This window comes from Opisthocomus hoazin, chromosome 4 (assembly GCF_030867145.1).
Source record: "Opisthocomus hoazin isolate bOpiHoa1 chromosome 4, bOpiHoa1.hap1, whole genome shotgun sequence".
NCBI lineage: Eukaryota > Metazoa > Chordata > Aves > Opisthocomiformes > Opisthocomidae > Opisthocomus > Opisthocomus hoazin.
This window is the reverse complement of record NC_134417.1, coordinates 69,067,890-69,085,694: the sequence shown is the minus strand read 5'-3', so window position 1 is coordinate 69,085,694 and position 17,805 is coordinate 69,067,890. Positions and strand designations below refer to the sequence as shown.

Sequence of the window (17,805 nt, the reverse complement as noted above, 5' to 3'; positions counted from 1 at the left end):
ATGCATATGCCAGTGATAACACTCTTCTCAATACAGGTAGGGCCACCACCCAAAATGATAAATTGGTATACACAAGGAAAACTTGAATCAACTGGAGACCTGAGGGGGAGAAAACCAAGAATGAGCAAACGTCTAGAATGAAAACTTCTGAGGAAAAGTCAAACAAAGGAGAGCTGTACAGAGTTGGGGAAAAAAAAAAAGGATGAAACTTTAAATATATCAAAGAGTCAGACAGTAGCCTATTTCCATGTCAGTGGTAAAGCGGATAAAAAAGAAAATCTGAAATTGCAGTAAAGGAAGAGAAAGATTAAACCATAGGAGTGCCTCTAATGGTAAGGGCAATTAAGCACTGAAGCAGCTACTGTGGAGTGATGGTTTCTCTAATATTGGCAGTCCTTAAGGACATTTTAGACAAATAATCAGCAGAATGACGTCACTGATAGTAGATATAGGTAAGTTGATTATTTTTGCTTTTTGAGATTCTTTCTATGTGTATCTTCCTGCACCTCAATTCTTATCAGTTAAATATAAATACTGGTAGTCTTTCAGTGAAGTAAATACACTATTACTCTCCTGTATCAGGAACTGAAAAAAAATGTCAGTTTATTTTACTACTTTAAACAAAATTTTTAAAATAATCATTCTAGTTTTAGTATTTTATTTTTTTCATAATTGATTCTTTCTAAGGTACAGATTTCTGGACAGCTCTACCATCAGTAATATTCTGGTGGCATCCCACACATTCCGTATCTTCTGTTTTCAGTAATAAACTGGCATTGTCCAAGTCCCTCTGAGGTGAAACCTGGCAGTATCTCAGCTTGCACTAGAGACTGTCCAATCTAATTAAACTTTTCTCAGTTTCTTTAATAATGTGAGTTGTAACTGCTGTTCAATTCCTCATTAAATGGGAAGCTTTTATTTATTCACTACAGATTGAAAACAAACAAACAAACAAAACACCAACCCAAAAACTGGCTGTTTGGAGAACGATGATTGCCAAAATTCTATATCTTAAAAGTAGATTTTCCTTCCTGAACTAACAGTATGCAACTTCACACTGATATAACCATATTGATAGAAAATATATCTATGAAATCTTTAAAAACAGAAACTTAGAGTGAGCAGTTTTGGCAAAATAATAATAAAAAAATCCTGGAGTCAGAATGAAGAGGTAGTAATTGCAGTTTTCTTCATAGTATGTTTATAGTTTCGTGATACATAAAAATAGTTAAGGGATGATGTATAAGAGGATCAAGAATCAAGCTTGAGTAATAAACGGAGCCAACACTTGAAAGTAATAAAAGCCTGTTCATTTTTTCTTGTTTTACTACTTTGAGTAAAGAGGTTATAATCCACGGAAGCATAATTTTTCTTTTGTGTGCCTTGCAGTCTGAACTGCAATTTTCCATAAAAAATGTTTACTGATCTTATGATCATACATGGACAGTTGGGATTAGGAGGCATGGCAGAAAATAGTCACTCAGCCAGTGTGAAGAGAGGTCTACCATAGGATGACGAAGCTTGTAGAGAAAGTGTTTGCGCTGCTTTTTTTCCTTCCCTGAAGACGGTAATTTCTTTGTAGCCTAGCACACCACCATAGCAAGGGTGTATGTGCCAGCTCAGCTCTTGTAGATATGTCCATGCCGTCCACGGCCAGTTCTGTGCCAGTATTCATGTGGATACCTGGTGCACTGTGGCTGTATGTGGGCTGTCAGCCTCCCTGCTGTGTGTGTGCTCTGGTTACGTGGTCCTGGAGTGAGCTCTCCAACCATAAGCTTAGGGGTATCTGCCATGCTCTAATGAGAAACTCTTTGTATCTTCAAATTTATTTGTTAATATCTGGATATAATGGATATCTATAGGTCACTACTGTGGAAGCCTAATGACTTTACAAGTTAAAGTGCATATGCACACTTGTGCCCATATTACAGCTTGCTCAGCTTGTAAAAATTGTCCCAACCCCACTGACTTTGGGCACTGTAAGTCCATCACAGTTTACACAAGCTGATGATCTGCTGCTAGTTTTGATCATACCAAACAGAAATTCCTACTGATTTTTGGGATGTCATTCTTTTGTTAAAATAATCTCACTAAATAAAATGTTTACTGTCCCTTTAACCTGATTTACTAAGAAAACAAGGCTGATACAATTATTAAGGTGGCCAGAGATTAAGGAAGAGGATAAACTGGCATGTTTAGAAAAATGGGGTTTTGTTGGAGATCTTTTAGTTCATTCAGCAATTCTTTCTGCAGCAGTGTGTGTCTCGCCCACCAGAGTCACAGACCGGACTGTTCTCTCTGGAACAGGCAGACACTTTGTATCAATAAATAAATATGTATTTTCCAATCGCAACCAAAAATCAGACAACAATGCATTGCCCTTTCTCTCTGGGATTTTCAGGTAGGTTGGTATATATATTATGTACTCCCCCACCTCCCCACCTCCTTTTCTATGTAGTATTGTTCGTGTGGTTTGAAGTGTATTTGTCTTTGTCGACAGTGTGAGAGAAATCTAAGGCATTAGAAACATCTGTTAGCAAAATTGTTTTCATTAAAGGTGTCTTGTGGGGTGGGTTTTTTTTCTTTCTTGAATCCCTAATATATACCCTCTCCCTGCTGCTCAGCCCAGCTGCTCTTGTTGCCTTTTGCTGTTTTTCTGGAAGTTGCTTAGTGTCACCCAGAGATAGCTTGTGGGATACTTTTTGTTAGCATGGTTAACACTGCGTCACCTCATAGGGGGAAAAGATTGAATTATAGAAAGCCACAGAAATACTTGAAAATGAGAGTCTGTTGAAAGTACTGGCAACTTTTGAAAGTACTAGCAACATGAAATTAGTTTAAACTGTGGTGCAGTAACCTGCAGAACGCTTAGGTTGGAAGATACATGCCATTTAAATAGAATTAACTTTTCTTTGTTCTCCTGTCACTTCAAATATTCCTACTGCCTGTGCTTTTATTGGTAAATTATATTATCAGTTTAAGAATTTGTTGGTGACAAAAGGGAAAGTATTTTAGTCAGTAAAACTGCTAGGGCGTAAATAATGTGTGCTCTCCTTTGAAGAGAGAAGAATGGCTCGCAACAGCCTCGCTGCCTCAGTGGAGCAGCACAATCCGTCTGCTGCGTGATGGCATCGCCGGCAGCCAAATACTCCTGTTTTTGTTTTAATGGAAGGGTTCTTTCACATTGCTGGTTTTACATGATGGGAATGCGGTTGGAAATGCTTCCTGTTCCGTTCACAAGCCCCAGGCTCTCCATGCATTTCAGCTTCAAAAATGACAGCTGAAACCAATTAGGCAGAATTATGGGACAGCTAAGTCACATGGAGATTTATCACGGCGGAGGAAGGGGGGGGGGGAAAGAATGTATTGCATGGGAAGTAGAAGTGACTAATTTAATTAGAAGAGAATGACAGTCATGTTATTATTATGGAAAAGGGCTGGCGAAGTAGACCTCATTTCATGTCACCGGCCGTGCCTTTGAAAGGAGACATCCTGCCCTTTGTCTGAACACGTTTGTGTTTGGTAACAGAGATTTCTGTGCAAGATAGTTGAGCAAAATAGTTGACGTTAAAGCGAAGCGTGGAGTGTATCTGAGGACATTCAGAGCTTGTGGTTTACTCATCTCTTTGCAATTCGAATTCCTTCTGCAAGTGGAGAAGGGAGGAGTCTGAACTATCAGCGTTTGTCTGCTTTTTTTTCCTGTTTGCGTACTCCTCTCTCCCAGAAGTAGGATGTGATGTATATAAAACTTGCTTCAGCTGTATAAATACCAGCCTGGATTCTTTTCCCTTCAGCAGATGCTTATACATAGTATGCTCACAAACATAAACATGCATGGGTCTACTAACATAAACCAGAGTCTTGATGAATAGAAGTGACTTTCATGCCCTTAAATACTGCCACAAGTTTAAAACAAAACCCCAATTAATTTCTTCATGTGAGTCTGGAGACAGTATGTCATAAGGTAAATGAAACTTTTTGTCGTATTGTCGTGGTAGTTGATGGTGTGAGGGAGAAGTGAGTGAAAAACATTACAGAGAGTCTGAGCAAGCATGCATTTTACCTTTTTTCTTCTTTATTTTTTTTTCTTTGTACTGTGTTTTTTTTCCCCTTGTTCCTTGTCCCAGGCTTGATTTTTCTTAATCCTTGTACAACTTTGTTGATTTTTATTTAGACTCTGAGCAGTTGTATTGGATAAGTAACTTAATCTGTCCCTCATTTTCAGGTACCGTTATGAGTTGTGATACTGGTCTCCATCATAGGGAGGAAAATATTCCAAATTCCTTGAAGTTTGGGTGAAATCTGGGCATTCTCTGATGTGCTTCTGCATAGACTTTGGAAACAGGAGAATGGTGGAACTAGTATAGCTGAGCATGAATTTTCTCCTCCTTGTCCTAAGAGGTGTTGTGCAGTCTCTGGTCTAACCAGAACTTGTGCCATCCGCACCAGGAAGGGTCAAGGGCTAGTTACATGAGATTTGCACTGAGGAAAGGGTTTGTACTTTAAATTGCTGAGAGAAGGTAGAGCAAAGCCTTGACAGAGCCTTTTCAAGGATGTGGAGCTGTGTGTGCTGGAACCCTGAAGAGAAGTCCCAGCCCTGGAGCAATGATGTTCTGGTGCGATTCAGGAAACTACAGCTATTTGAAGAAACAAGATACCAAAGTCTGCCTCAGGTTGCCTATATTTTTAAAAAAATTTCAGCTAAAATGGCCAAGATATCTCAAACCTGTAGTTGGGGGACCCTTATTGTAAATATCCAGGCCTTATAGCACAGGTTTGGAATTTGGAGAATGGGTAGCCTTTTTGGTGTGGGTGGCATGGAGCTATCATTTTGCAAATTGCCCCAAATTTAGTCAAGTGATAAGCTTCAGAAAAACTGTTGTTTGTACTTAAGAACTATTCCTTTGAAGATTCCTCATCTCCTCTCAAAGACTTGGCTTTAGTTTTCCACAACTTCAAATACTGTAGATTGCATCCCCAGAGCAAGTGAAATTGCTTCTGGGGGAGGCAGCAGTGGGAGGAAAGATCAAGTTGTTCACTTAAAGCAGAAAAGTTTTTGCACAAAACATTCTTGTGTTAGTGAGGTAGCAAAGTCACGTTCTTAGAATTGGAAGATGCCAAGATAAAGATGGCCTATGCAGTCTCCTTTTGCCATCCTTGTGGAAGAGCCTGTTGTGCAGCTCTGCAGAGCACTCGCTGGTGTAGGCATGTGGTCATTGTTGAACTTTTCTCATTTTGGGGGGATGTGGGAACTACAGTGCCTTCTGGAGTTCCTGCCTCCTTCAAAGTATCATTTCAAGGCAAGGTAGGTAATAATGCTGTAGAGAACTGGGTTCCATCCCTTCTACATTGGGAATCATTGTCATCACCATAATTTTTATAATGTTGTTGCAAATTGCTGTGATCGCCATTCAGATATGACAGACTTCTGCTATTCAGGCAGGAGATTCCCAGTCTCCCTTGCGAACATGCTATACATTCACAGCTGTACCTGAAGTCAGTGAAAACACAGAAGGTGATATAGTGCCAAATACTCTAAAAAAGTCAAAACCTAACTGCTTTAAAGTGAGTTCCCCAAATCAATGATACTTAAGAATTTTTCTTTTTGCTTCAATTCCCTACCGGATAAAAGGGAATAATGCTGCATCTCCCCTGGATTGCTAGGAAATTATTTTATATTTGTGAAGCATGTGGATAGCGTAGCAATAAGCAGAGCAGGAAAGCCTATGAGATTAGTATTTCTGCCTTCAAAGTAGCAAATAAGCCAGAGACTGCAAGCTGCAAGAGAATGGAAAAAATACTCCACAAAACCAGCACAGCTGTTCTGTAATCAAGTCCCTCCTATTCTGTTCAGTGACTATGTCTAATCCTGTGAGGGGAAAACAGTATGTGATCACATAACACATTTAGAAAGTTATCATAATGTACATTCATTAGGCAAACAAATAAAAGGTTGGATAAACCCTGTTAATTCTGGACTTTCGAGCTTTTGAGTCTTTCACTATGGAAACTTGATTTATCTCTGTTTAATATTTTTGTGTGGCTTTTGTGAACAGAGGAGTGCTAATAGACTATTTGTACGTATAGGTGTGGGTAAACTGGTGGAGTGTTAAGAGCAGGAATGAATGGGATTTTGAATTTAAGCTAAAATATCGTACCTGCTGTCAGCATGGGATTACTTGCGGCGATTTATGTGTGTGTGGGATTAACAGCATGGCTGATACAGTTGTTAAAAGCTAGCTCGAGGCAGACTTGGTCTAGCCAGGTCCACCTGGCATCCGTGTGTGTGTGACGCATATTTGCAGTTACTTGGAAGTCTCTCAGCTGTGTTCCCAATGTATCCTGCCTTCCCTGTGAGGTGTCCTCACCCTCTGAGACAGGGGAGAAAGGACTGTAAACGTGTGTCGGTTGGTTGGTTTCTTGTCTTCCTTCCTTGTTTCAGCACAGTTTTATGTCATTGCCAATAAGAAATTGTACCTTGAATTTTCCTTTAGGGTGTATATTATTAGATCAAGGTGGTAACCACAGCAAAGACCCTAGTGCCAGAGTGTGGCATGCTGTATCTGCAGCCACTGTTCCACTTGGGAAAGCATGTTGCCTTCTACCTCGAAATACAGCGTGAAGAAAAAGACTCCGTTCATTTATATGGTACCAATTTCATAGAATAACATTAGAAAACTGCTTCCATCCAGTTTTCTCTCTGATTTCTTTTTTAATGCTTTCCTGAAACTTGAATTCACGTTGTCTTCTTCAGTGTCAGTTGAGCACACAAGCATTGGAGCAGACACTTGCCTGCCAAAAGGGAAAACAGGTTTAGAAATAGTTGTCCCTGCAGTGCTGTCAGCTTTCCTAGCTATACTAATATTTAATTCAATATGCATTGAGTCCCTGTCTTGGGAAAAGAAGAGCAGCTGATGTTGCCTTTGCTTTACCTCTACCTTCTTTTTTTTTTTTTTTTTTTTTTTTTTTAAAAAAAGTGAGGAGCAATGTACTGTAAGTTGCTTTTCCAGTTGGTACTGTAGTGTTTAGTTGCATTTGTGAGGACTCCAACTTCGTTTTATTCTTGAAAGATATGAACGGAAAAGATTTTGCATTCCTTTTTACTGTCCGAATGAATATTTAGTAGAAGTTTCTCTATGTCTGTAACATGTGTGTGGAAAAAAATAGATGCCAGAAGACTGCTGAACAGTTGACTCTGTTAGGCTTTTAGAATTCTGTAGAAATTGCTGCTCACATTTAATTTTAGGTAGATGTGGGCAATCAGTTTTTGAAGGAGAGAACTACTGATGCAGAAGGTTATACGAGGCTACCAATTGTCCTGGTCCTTGGGTTAAGAAGAGGAGGCAAATGACACATAACACAAACATGACTGTAGTTAATGTTCAAGTATGAGGGAAACGCATCCAAATAATAACTAAAATGTAAGTGCAAGAAGATGGGGTTATCCGCACAATTCGTTACAAGTATATTGGAAACAAAAAGACAACTTACTGCTGTTACTAGTGATGTGACTCTGAGGAGGATGTTCTTAGAAAACTTTTGGTGAATAGAAGAGTGGAGCTAGTGGGCAGGAATGTCCCCCAGGAAGGGGACCTTCAGAAATAACTTTGGGTTTGTCTTCCTCTGATCTGGTTTCTGTTGGCTGACTAGTTGTAAATCCTAGAAATCAGAAGAAGGTGAAGGAGGCAGTAAGTTTCCAAATACTGGGTTATCTGTCACCCACAAAGGCTGGAAGACTGAACTGCAGAGAAGTGATAATCCTCCTCCTTCAGCGAGCCCGCGCAAGGAAGCGTGCTGTGCTTGAGGGCCGGGGTGGGTGCGTCAGAGGACGGGACAGCACTGCCCTCTTCACCCTGCCGGGCTTTCTAAAGCAAAATTTGAGGCTTTTCCTTGAACTTCTCCCAAGCACTGCAGGTGCTGTCACTATTCAAAGATTTGTGTTTAAGTTAAAGAGGAGAATGTGTTCTACCACCAGGCTGACAAATTCTCTTCAACAACAGATAACCCGTTAAAATGGGGGAAAGTCCCCAAACTTCATATATGACACCACCTGTCGTCTGTACTAATGGCATTTCAGGTGATACTTTGCCAGAGGCAGACTATTGTGCAGGGGTTAGTCCTCAAAACCTGTTAGTTTTTCCAAACAAATAACAAGGTTAGCAGATGGCTTTGCTCAAGTATGTTTCCTTGGTGTTGACACAGCAAATGCGGTGATGCATACAGAAGGATGACTGGTCCATTTTGGCACAGTTTATTGGTACAGTCCAAGAAAGCTAACTGGGAGAATAGAAGACGAATACGTACCTGAAGTAGCTAAAGATTTTACAGAAACTAGGAAATAAGTCTTTAAGCTAAACGTAGACTTTATGCAAAATGCACTTCACTGCCAGTAACTCTTCACTGTTAGAGGTGTTTTTTTCCATTTTCCTTGTAAATGCATTCACTGATGTATTAACTGTACATTGGAGTATTGCTTTGCTGTAGCCTGTGTTTTGGAAGAAGCTCTGTGGTGTTGTATTTAGTGTGATTTGCCTGTTTCAGCCTGCCCTCTGCCCTTGTGGCACACTGTTTTGGGACTCAAGTGATTTCGCGGAGACAGGGCACTCTCTTGCTTGAAGCCGTGTAAGAATTCCTGAAAAAAGGTGTCCTAGTGCACAACTTAACCACTACATCCTATGCCATTGCAATGTTAATTCTGCATGCACAGTGTGTTTTCACAGTTTATGACTTCAGAAGAGTGGATTGTACGGAACAGTTGTGGCTAGCTCAAATTTTGTGTCTTAGAAGATGTGAGCTTTCCTGTGTATCCATATAATTCTGCAAAAGAGCACCAGAGAGTGACTCCTGGACTGGGAAATGTTGCACAGAGGAACCATTTCACTGTGTTGAAGGCAGCTTTTGTCCAAAACTCTCACCTTGAAAACTGCCTATATTTAGTTGGGCTGTTCTGTATGTGAGGCAGGTATTGCCAAGTAGCTTTCCAAGGAATGCAGGATGATTTTTACCAGATGTGTTCCGAAAACAGATGTGGAAGGCAGAGTCAGTCTCCAAGTTTTCGGTGGTTAATCTAGTGCGTATTTTTGCTTTGATTATTCTGAACATAATTCCAGAAGCAGAGTTGTGCAAGCAAATCAGAGAAGCAACATCCCATTTCATTGAAAGGATGCTGCTGACTGGTAGGAAAGTGAAGATATGCAAGAAAAAAATCAGAGAAAATAGTGTTTCCATAGTAAAAGCAATAAATACTTACTAATTAAAAATAACATTAATCTATACATCCCAAGCCTGCTTATTTTCTGAAGAGATTTTATGGTATATTTTTAGGGAATATAGGCAACTATGAAGTGAAAATTTAAAGTTTGAAGTCTTCAGTGAAGCTGGTTCCTAAAGTATCTGTGATCAATAGCTGTACGTGTGCATAATATGCGCTTTTTTTTGCGCTGGAAAGTATCATTCAGTACTCTGATACGGAATGCCTTTCAGATTTATTTTCTAAACCATGAAGCCATCTTTATCTAGAATCACCATAAAATTACATTTAAAAGGCAATGTTTTAATGTGAATAAGAAGAGTAGCATGTGAGGTTCTCCCTTTAGGTTCTTCCTCTTCCCTCCAGATATTATTACCTTTATGGTGTTGATGGGGATTGTCTTTACAAGGTATAAAATGATATTAAAATTCAAGTAATTAATTTACCATATAGAGGATGTTAGGATAAAAAAATCGTTTGCCTTTGGTGAATATTCATATCAGTCAAGTTACCATGGTGGTTAAATAAGATGAAGTATACAAGTGTGTGTGTGCCCATGTGGCTGAAAAATCTCCTTATTTTCCATCTGTTCTGTCCACTCCTCACTGGAAGGATATTTATTGCTGCAGTCATACAGATATTAATACACTTTTTTCCATCTGACTTTCTTTTAGCACACTGATTTATGTCAGTACATGGACAAACACCCTGGAGGGCTTCATCCAGAAAATGTGAAGGTAAGAGTCAAAAAGAGCACACATTCAAGGCAAATGCAGTAACAGTAATTTTGTGTAAAATGTTATGTCAGTTTCACAGAAACTGACTGTTAGCTAAAGGGAAAATAATTGGCATATGAACTATATTTTAAAATATTTTTTATTTAAAAATAATTAAAAATGCAAGTATTTAAACATTCCCATGAAAGAACTTGTGAAGTCTGTAAAATTGATCCAGAGCCAGAATATATGAGTAAATACTGTTTCAGTGTTGGTAACCCCTCCCCTCCATTCAAACGTTTGCTCTGAAGAGAAGACAATACTGCCCTAAAACGCCTGAGTAAACTTGCTTTAGGCTGTCAGTACTAGACCTTCAGTGAGGTAAGTCATTGTAGGCACACTGAATTTGAAGGAACTGTAATGAATTGTATTAGCTGAATGTACTGCTTTTTATATGAGCATATAAAATCTTCTGTGATCTTTTTGCTCGCTTACTTTGATGAGGCATTTTCATAGCTCATTTTGCTTTTTAAAAAATTTTTCCTTCTATGGTAGATACTGAGAATCATCACGCAGGAAGGAGAGAGTTTATTAGCAGGTTTTAACGGAAAGATCGATTGGTAGAGACTTGATCCAGTTACTGTCTGGGAAGCCAGCCAAATGATTTTAGCATCAAATGGAAGCCAATCAGACATGCAGAATGTCGTGTGTGTATAGATCACCCAGATGATATTTGTTACACTTGTCTTGCACTTTGACATCAGTCCCATTGTTGTTCCACTTTGGAAGTGTTTAAATCTTCACTTGTCATGCTGAGAGCTTTATTCCAGTATTTAGTTTCTTGAAATTGAGAGGTTAATGGAAAAAAATAAATCTCTCTTTCCTGGAAAACTCTGAAGGCCTGTTTGGTTTAAGGAAAGAAAATATTTTTAAAAGAGGAAAGATTTTTTTTTTCCCCCAATAGCTGATCGTTGTTGTATGTCAGCAAGTTGTGTAAAGTAGATGGATTATTTTCTGTGCTCTTTCACTGAAAAGTGGCATCTACAACATACAAAGTTAGATGATAATGGCTGCCAACTAAAAAAAAGAAAAATCAGAATAATTCTTCGTTGCTGCATGTATTTGGCCAAACTGGGGGGGTAGGGGACGGGGGAAGTGTGTGAAGCTTTTTGAAAATACATGATGTGTATGCAGCAAAAGAGCATCCTTGTAATGTACGACTGTCACTCAGCCATTTTGCTAGCATGGACAGGGCCAGCCCATGGGTCTCCTCCCAGTGCCAGCTTCCCAGTGCCTCTGTGAGTGTGGCACCGTGAAGTGGCTGAAGGTGGGTGGGGTGGGACCTGCTTTTCAACTTTTGAGCTCTCTTCACTGCTCGGTTTTCTAAGGAAAGTTTCATGTGCTGAATGTGCTTGTTAACAGTAATTTTGTGTTTCGTTTCCCTGGGTGGATACTTTTACATTTCACTCTCTGAGGTTTGGGATAAGCTAAGACTGGCTTTGAAAGTTCTTCATGCTGCTTCGGATTTGTAAGACCTACTCAAAGGCTGCAGTATTCATTGTAGCTGTAATTGTTCCCCGCTGAGAAGACATCGTAATTCACATAACTGTACTTTTGCTTGATCGTATCAGGGCCCAGTGAGCTTGTCTTTGAGGAGGATAGGCATATGCAGATAACTGGGCTTGCTAATGCGTCACTCCTCTAAATCCTGAGATACCTGTCTTTTAAAGCAGGAGCTGCAGAGGGAACTGCAGCAGCAGCATTTGCCTTTCAAATTTTGCTGCATGTATTCCCGTGGCTATCTTTCACCATCTAACAACAATGTTCAGCAACATTTCTGAAGCTTATGGACATGTTAGAAATATTTCTTTCAGTAGTGAAGTGTAGAGTCCTGATGTACTGCTAGTTCAAGCTTTTTAAAGTCCAGATGGATTATTAATAAAAAGACAACTGGAAAAAAAGAGAAAAAAATACTGGCAAGTTGGAGCAGATGAAGCTAACCTTCAACCGTGAGCAATCTCACTGGACAATTGCAATTCTTTTTTTTCTGTTAAAAAATATTAATGAAAATTGATTATATGTATTTAGTAGACTTCTTGCCAGGCCAGCAGCAAAGGCTAGCCTTAATTCATGCAGTGATTATTTAAAACTAGCATGATGATTTGAGCTCCTACCATTTTAGAACTGGATCAGCCTGCCTGGGGTTTTCAGTGCAATACCTGCTCTCAAAGCTATGAGTGAAAAATACCTGCGTAGCCCAACAGAGTGATTTCTTCAGCTGAGAGGACAGGAATTACAGAGAGAAGGGAACCCAGTCGTGGCTGCCAACAACTCCCAGACCTTCACCAGCATGCAAAACTAAAAGCTTGTGCTCCTCTCTTCTTACAGAGGAAAAAAGATGGTTACTACATAATATCTTATTCCTTTGTTGTGTGGTGCTCAGTTTGTTGACTTATGTAATTGCAGTTCTGAGACCTTGCCACCTATTTCGGTTTTAGCTTCCAGACAGAGTTGTCTGTCTGGAGCTACAGCTGATTTTTAAGGGTGGAGCTGAGCCATGTTAGTTAGCCTTCTCTCCCTGCCAGCCCCTTCTTGCTAGAGATCATTCAGGAATTTCACTTTTATTCAGACTTTTAGACAGTGTTTGTTCAGAATCACTGGTTATATGATCCCTAAATCCATTTTAAAAAACTTCCAGTTGAGCAATTGTATTCTATTAGCAATAAATTAGTCTCGGCTCTCTGGGCTAACCTGTGGGATTAAGCCATTGATGCTCTCCCAGTCTGACAGAAGGCCCCCTGCCTTTTAATTTTGTTCTTGAGGAAAGTATTACCTACTGATAGATATTCCTTTCTGGCTTGTTGCCAGTTATCATAAATACAAAACCATGTAATCACACATCTGTCTCTTTCCAGAGAATGTTATACAGTAGTTCCTGTAAAACAGTACTTAATAGGAATGCAGCAGCAAAGCCATTATTTATTTATATTTTGATTTCTGTAGGACATCTTCAGCCTAGTTATATTTCTGAATTTTTCTTCATATTTACAAGCTAAAGACAATGCTTGTTACCTCAGGCTTACTTTTAGATTAAGAATCATAAATAGAATAAAATCCAAATTACTTTGATGGACACACATTGCTGTCCCCTTGGGTGTTGTGTTTGGCATTGCCTTTCTTTGTGGTTTCAAATAGGGTATTTGCTGTCACTTAAAAATTTTAAATAAAGAGTAAGCAGAGTATTGTAAGTATATAGAATTGTAAAGAATGACTCAGTTGGGCAGTTGTAGGAGTCTTGGGACAGTATGTTTAAGCAACAAAAAATATTGCTTCCTGAAATATGAGGGTTTAGCATTTTTAGTGTTATGTATGTATTCACACATAATGATTGCAGAATTTTGTAATTCATGCGTGGAGGCGCAAGTCTTACAAATAACCTTAGGTTTTAAACCCTTCAATGAATTTGTGTGTGAGGCTGAGATGTTACTATCTAAAGTTGTTTTTTAAAATACCTATCCCCGAGAATGTTAAACTAAGTATGCTGATGACACAGATGTGGTTAGGTACCTGCAACATCTTCATCAGCTAGAAGGGAAATTAGCAGAAAGCAGTTATTTCAATCCATAGATTCTCCAGACTCTCTTAGCTCCAAATACACAGTTATATACATCTTTGGTAATGAACAAACCTTCTTATCTACCATTTATTTATAACTATATATTAATATACTGTGTACAGTATTACAGTTAGAGATGAGGAGAGAAAAGGTAATTGGTTAATAAGTCCCTGTTTGGTAGCCTCATCTTCTCTGGTTTTGAAGATGTCTTGCTCAGTTTTTCCAAAACTGAAGGCAAGCAAGAAATCCTAAATACACAGCCTCACATATAATTATGTTTCTGTTGGAAGCTACTGCTGCAGCCTTGTGCATGGTTGGAGCTAAGACTTGATTTATGGATGTATACCATGTGGAGCTTGCCAAGCTGCAAAGTGTGCTGTGGCAAACTGAGGTACAAGACTTGCTCCTTACTCTCCCTGTGCTGTTTTCCTGGCTTGGACTACTGAAATCTGTACTCTTGGCTTGCTTTCCTACAGCTGTTGCTGCCTTTAGAGATAGTTCATACTTCTCGGACTCTCAGTTGAAACATCTGGATTGCTTCCTACAGCAGGAACTCTAACGGGTCACAGCAGCTAAATGACCCTGCCAGTGATTTTTTTTTATCATGGAATCATAGAATGTTTTGGGTTGGAAGGGACTTTGAGAGGTCATCTAGCCCAAACCCCTGCAGTGAACAGGGACATCTTCAACTAGACCAGGTTGCTCAGAGCCCGGTTCAACCTGGCCTTGAATGTTTCCAGGTATGGGGCCTCCAATCCCTCTCTGGGCAACCTGCTCCAGTGTTTCACCACCCTTATGGTAAAGAATTTCTTCCTTATATCTAGTCTAAATCTACCCTCCCTTAGTTTAAAGCTGTTACTCCTTGTCCTGTCGCAACAAACCCTGCTGAAAATATTTTCCCCATCTTTCCTGCAGGCCCCCTTCAGGTACTGAAAGGCTGCTATAAAGTCTCCTCGCAGCCTTCTCTTCTCCAGGCTGAACAGTCCCAACTCTCTCAGCCTTTCCTCATAGCAGAGGTGCTCCAGCCCTCAGGTCATCTTTATGGACCTCCTCTGGACCCGCTCCAACAGGTCCATGTGCTTCTTGTGCTGGGGGCTCCAGAGCTGGACATGGGGCTCCAGAGCTGGACACAGGACTCCAGGTGGGCTCTCACCAGAGCAGAGCAGAGGGGCAGAATCCCCTCCCTCAACCTGCTGGCCACGCTGCTTTTGATGCAGCCCAGGGATACGGTTGGCCTTCTGAGCTGCGAGCGCACATTGCCGGCTCATGTCCAGCTTTTCATCCACCAGTAACCCCAAGTCCTTCTTGGCAGGGCTGCTCTCAATCCTTTCATCCCCCAGCCTGTATTGATAGTGGGCATTGCCCTGACGCAGATGCAGGACCCTGCACTTGGCCTTTTTGAACCTCATGAGGTTCACACAAGCCCACTTCTCGAGCTTGTCCAGGTCCCTCTGGATGGCATCCTGTTCCTCAGGTGTGTTGACGGCACCACTCAGCTTGGTGTCATCTGCAAACTTGCTGAGGGTGCACTCGATCTTGCTGTCTATGTCATTGATGAAAATGTTAAACAGCACCGGTCCCAATTGGACCACTGAGGGACACCACTTGTCACTGGTGTCCATTTGGAGAGTGGCTTGGCAACTACATGGGCCAGTTTCCTCAGGACTCTGGGATCCATCTTGTCAGGTCTTCATTCTGTGATGATCTTCATTCTGATTTGTGTTCTTTTCTGTCTGGTACAGGACCATCTCCACCAGCATTTTGACTTGGTTCTCCTGAGCCTTTGTTTGCAGCTGTCCATAAATGTTTCTTGTTTTGTAAATTAATATTTTAATTTTTAAGTATCTTTTTTTTGTGCATTTCAGCAGTCCTGCGAAAATGTAACTGTTCTTAACTTCTTTCAACCTTTGAAATATCATCTTTATTTTAAGTACATCTTTTACTCCTTAGTATTACACTCCCAGTAATGCAAGTAAATTCATCTTTATGTTTTGATGCATTTATTTTATAGTGGAGTCCATTTTCTGTAACTCCTGTTACTTGTGGACCAAGTAGAGCACAGGCTTGCGTCTGTCATGCCTGCATTGCTAGTTTGCATTCCTGCCTTAAGAATAAATCTATTAGTGAAAGCTGATTTGCTTTTTAATTAGCGATGCTGCATTGAAACTGCTGTATTCTTTTGGGAAAAGCATCCTTATTTTTTTTCTCTCTGCCTTTTTTCCTTTGCTTGTAGTGTTAGAGGTAATAACGATTTGTTGTGAACATTGGACTTCAAAAAACCATCTTTGACAAAATAAAACGACAGTTGCCTCTGACCCACTGTTTGTCAATCTGAGCAACACCAGCCTGAATTACAATGGGGTTGTCAATGAGACAAAAACTCTCTCTGTCTTTTAATCACTCTCAAAATCTTTTACTTCAGTCAGCTTGGAAGGCTCCTATCATCTGCAGTGACCATAGGGAGAAGGATCTTCCAGTTTGTTCCTGTTCTGCGTAATGTTGCTGCTCTGATTTCTTCTTCTCCCTGGGCAACTTTTCTCTTTCCCAGGGCCAAAAAGTGTTGTGAAGAAATAGGCAGACCCTCTTTTTGAACTTTGCATGCAGCGAACAGGAATATTCAGCCTTCTCCCAGGAGCCTTCAAGACGTCAGCTCTTACCGATCTCAGTTCTGAGCCTTCCTTGCTCCTAGGAAACAAGGCGTAGCAGTGTTCTATGCATAATTGATGGATATTTCTGAAGCAACACCTCAACCAACTAAGCTCTACCACCACCACAACCTTTAAAAATGTGTTTTATCACTGTAATACCGAGTCAGAGAAAATAGCTGACTGTCAAGGTCACGTGTAAGGTGTGTGGCAAAGTGTGGAGTGGAATTTAGGTATAAATTTTCCTGGGATAGCCCAATAATCTCTATGAAAAATATGCTTAAATTTCATAAAAAAACTGTAACTAGTTTCAGTCTTAAAAATTCTACAAAAATAATTTAAAAGTAATTAATAGGAATTATTGAAACATAATGGGATGCTGCAACATTTTTCTGTGCTGAATGCTCCAGAATAAATCAGTCAACTTCATAGCACTCTAAGTCAAAAAAAATTAACAAAAATCCCATATCAGATATGATAAAAATATTGGGTTTGTTAAACCAAGGTGTTAATACACACCTCCTAAACAAGATGAAGTGCTTGATATATAGTGAATGTTGTCTGATGTTATCGGAAATCTCTGGCACTTAATTGCTTGCGGTATTTATTCCTGTCCATAGTGAAGTACTGTGAGTGCTGTCCTTAACTAATGGTTGCAGTTCTTTTGAAGTTTAATCTGGTTTTGTCAGATGAGTAATTTTGGCATTTAGTGACTAATATGAAAATTAACAAAGAGTCAAAGCCATAGGGTAGGTGTCATCTGCTGTCTTTTGTAAACGTTAATATTTATTGTTGAACTGATTACAGCTTTAGAATAATCTGAAGCACAAAGGGTAGGGAAGCATTCAGAACATGGAAGGATTAGGCAACTCCTGTATCCCATCCACGTGAGGCTTGCTGCACTTGAAATGCAGCTGCTTGAACTTTGACATTAGCAGAGCATTGGGTATTGGCTCTTGCTACACATTAGCTGCATTCGTTATTAGTAAGTTATAAAACCGTGTGCTTGTTAGTAAAGCATAATGTCTGAAAAGTACGATGAAAATGCTTTGGTTTTTCGGTTACAGTTGTGTTACCGGTGTAGGCCTCCCTGGTGTGCTTCTGTTTTCTTTGCATCGTGTGATTGTATAAATATCTGTGGCGTGGACAAGAGGTTTGTGTCCCCCTTCTTTGTGGGAGATGTGTGTTGACTCGCATGGCCAGTCCTGTATCCGCGTGTGACAAATGAGTGATTGCATGATGCAGCGGAAGCTGTGGCATGTGAGCGCCTGCGTGTAATTGGAGGTATCTGACCAAAAGGTTGACTGCCATAGACTTAGGTACACAGGAATTGGACAATTAAACCATGATAATACATTCAGCTTTGAATTTTCATGTCTTGTTTCACCTATCGTGCCTCATTGGAGTTTGGAGGAGACATTCTGTTGTACTAAGGTGAATGCCTGCTACGGTGGTCCTTTTAATTTTATCAGTCGTTACTGGAGGCAAGTCTTAATGAATGTCATGCTTTGGAAATCTCTCTTGTACTCACTGAAATTAGTGGTGCTACTGATGTAGAGTTGAATTAAAAATATATTT

General features: G+C 40.0%; 1 protein-coding gene across 5 annotated transcripts in view; it reads left to right on the top strand.

The window, feature by feature from the left end:
- The window catches only part of CDK14 (cyclin dependent kinase 14), a 320,879-nt gene that overhangs the window by 140,853 nt on the left and 162,221 nt on the right, over positions 1-17,805 (top strand). For all 5 annotated transcript variants that reach the window (XM_075419363.1, XM_075419365.1, XM_009936147.2 and 2 more), the window contains one exon: positions 9,925-9,987. In XM_075419363.1, the coding sequence (XP_075275478.1) occupies positions 9,925-9,987 (63 nt within the window). The remainder of the gene's footprint in view (positions 1-9,924; positions 9,988-17,805) is intronic.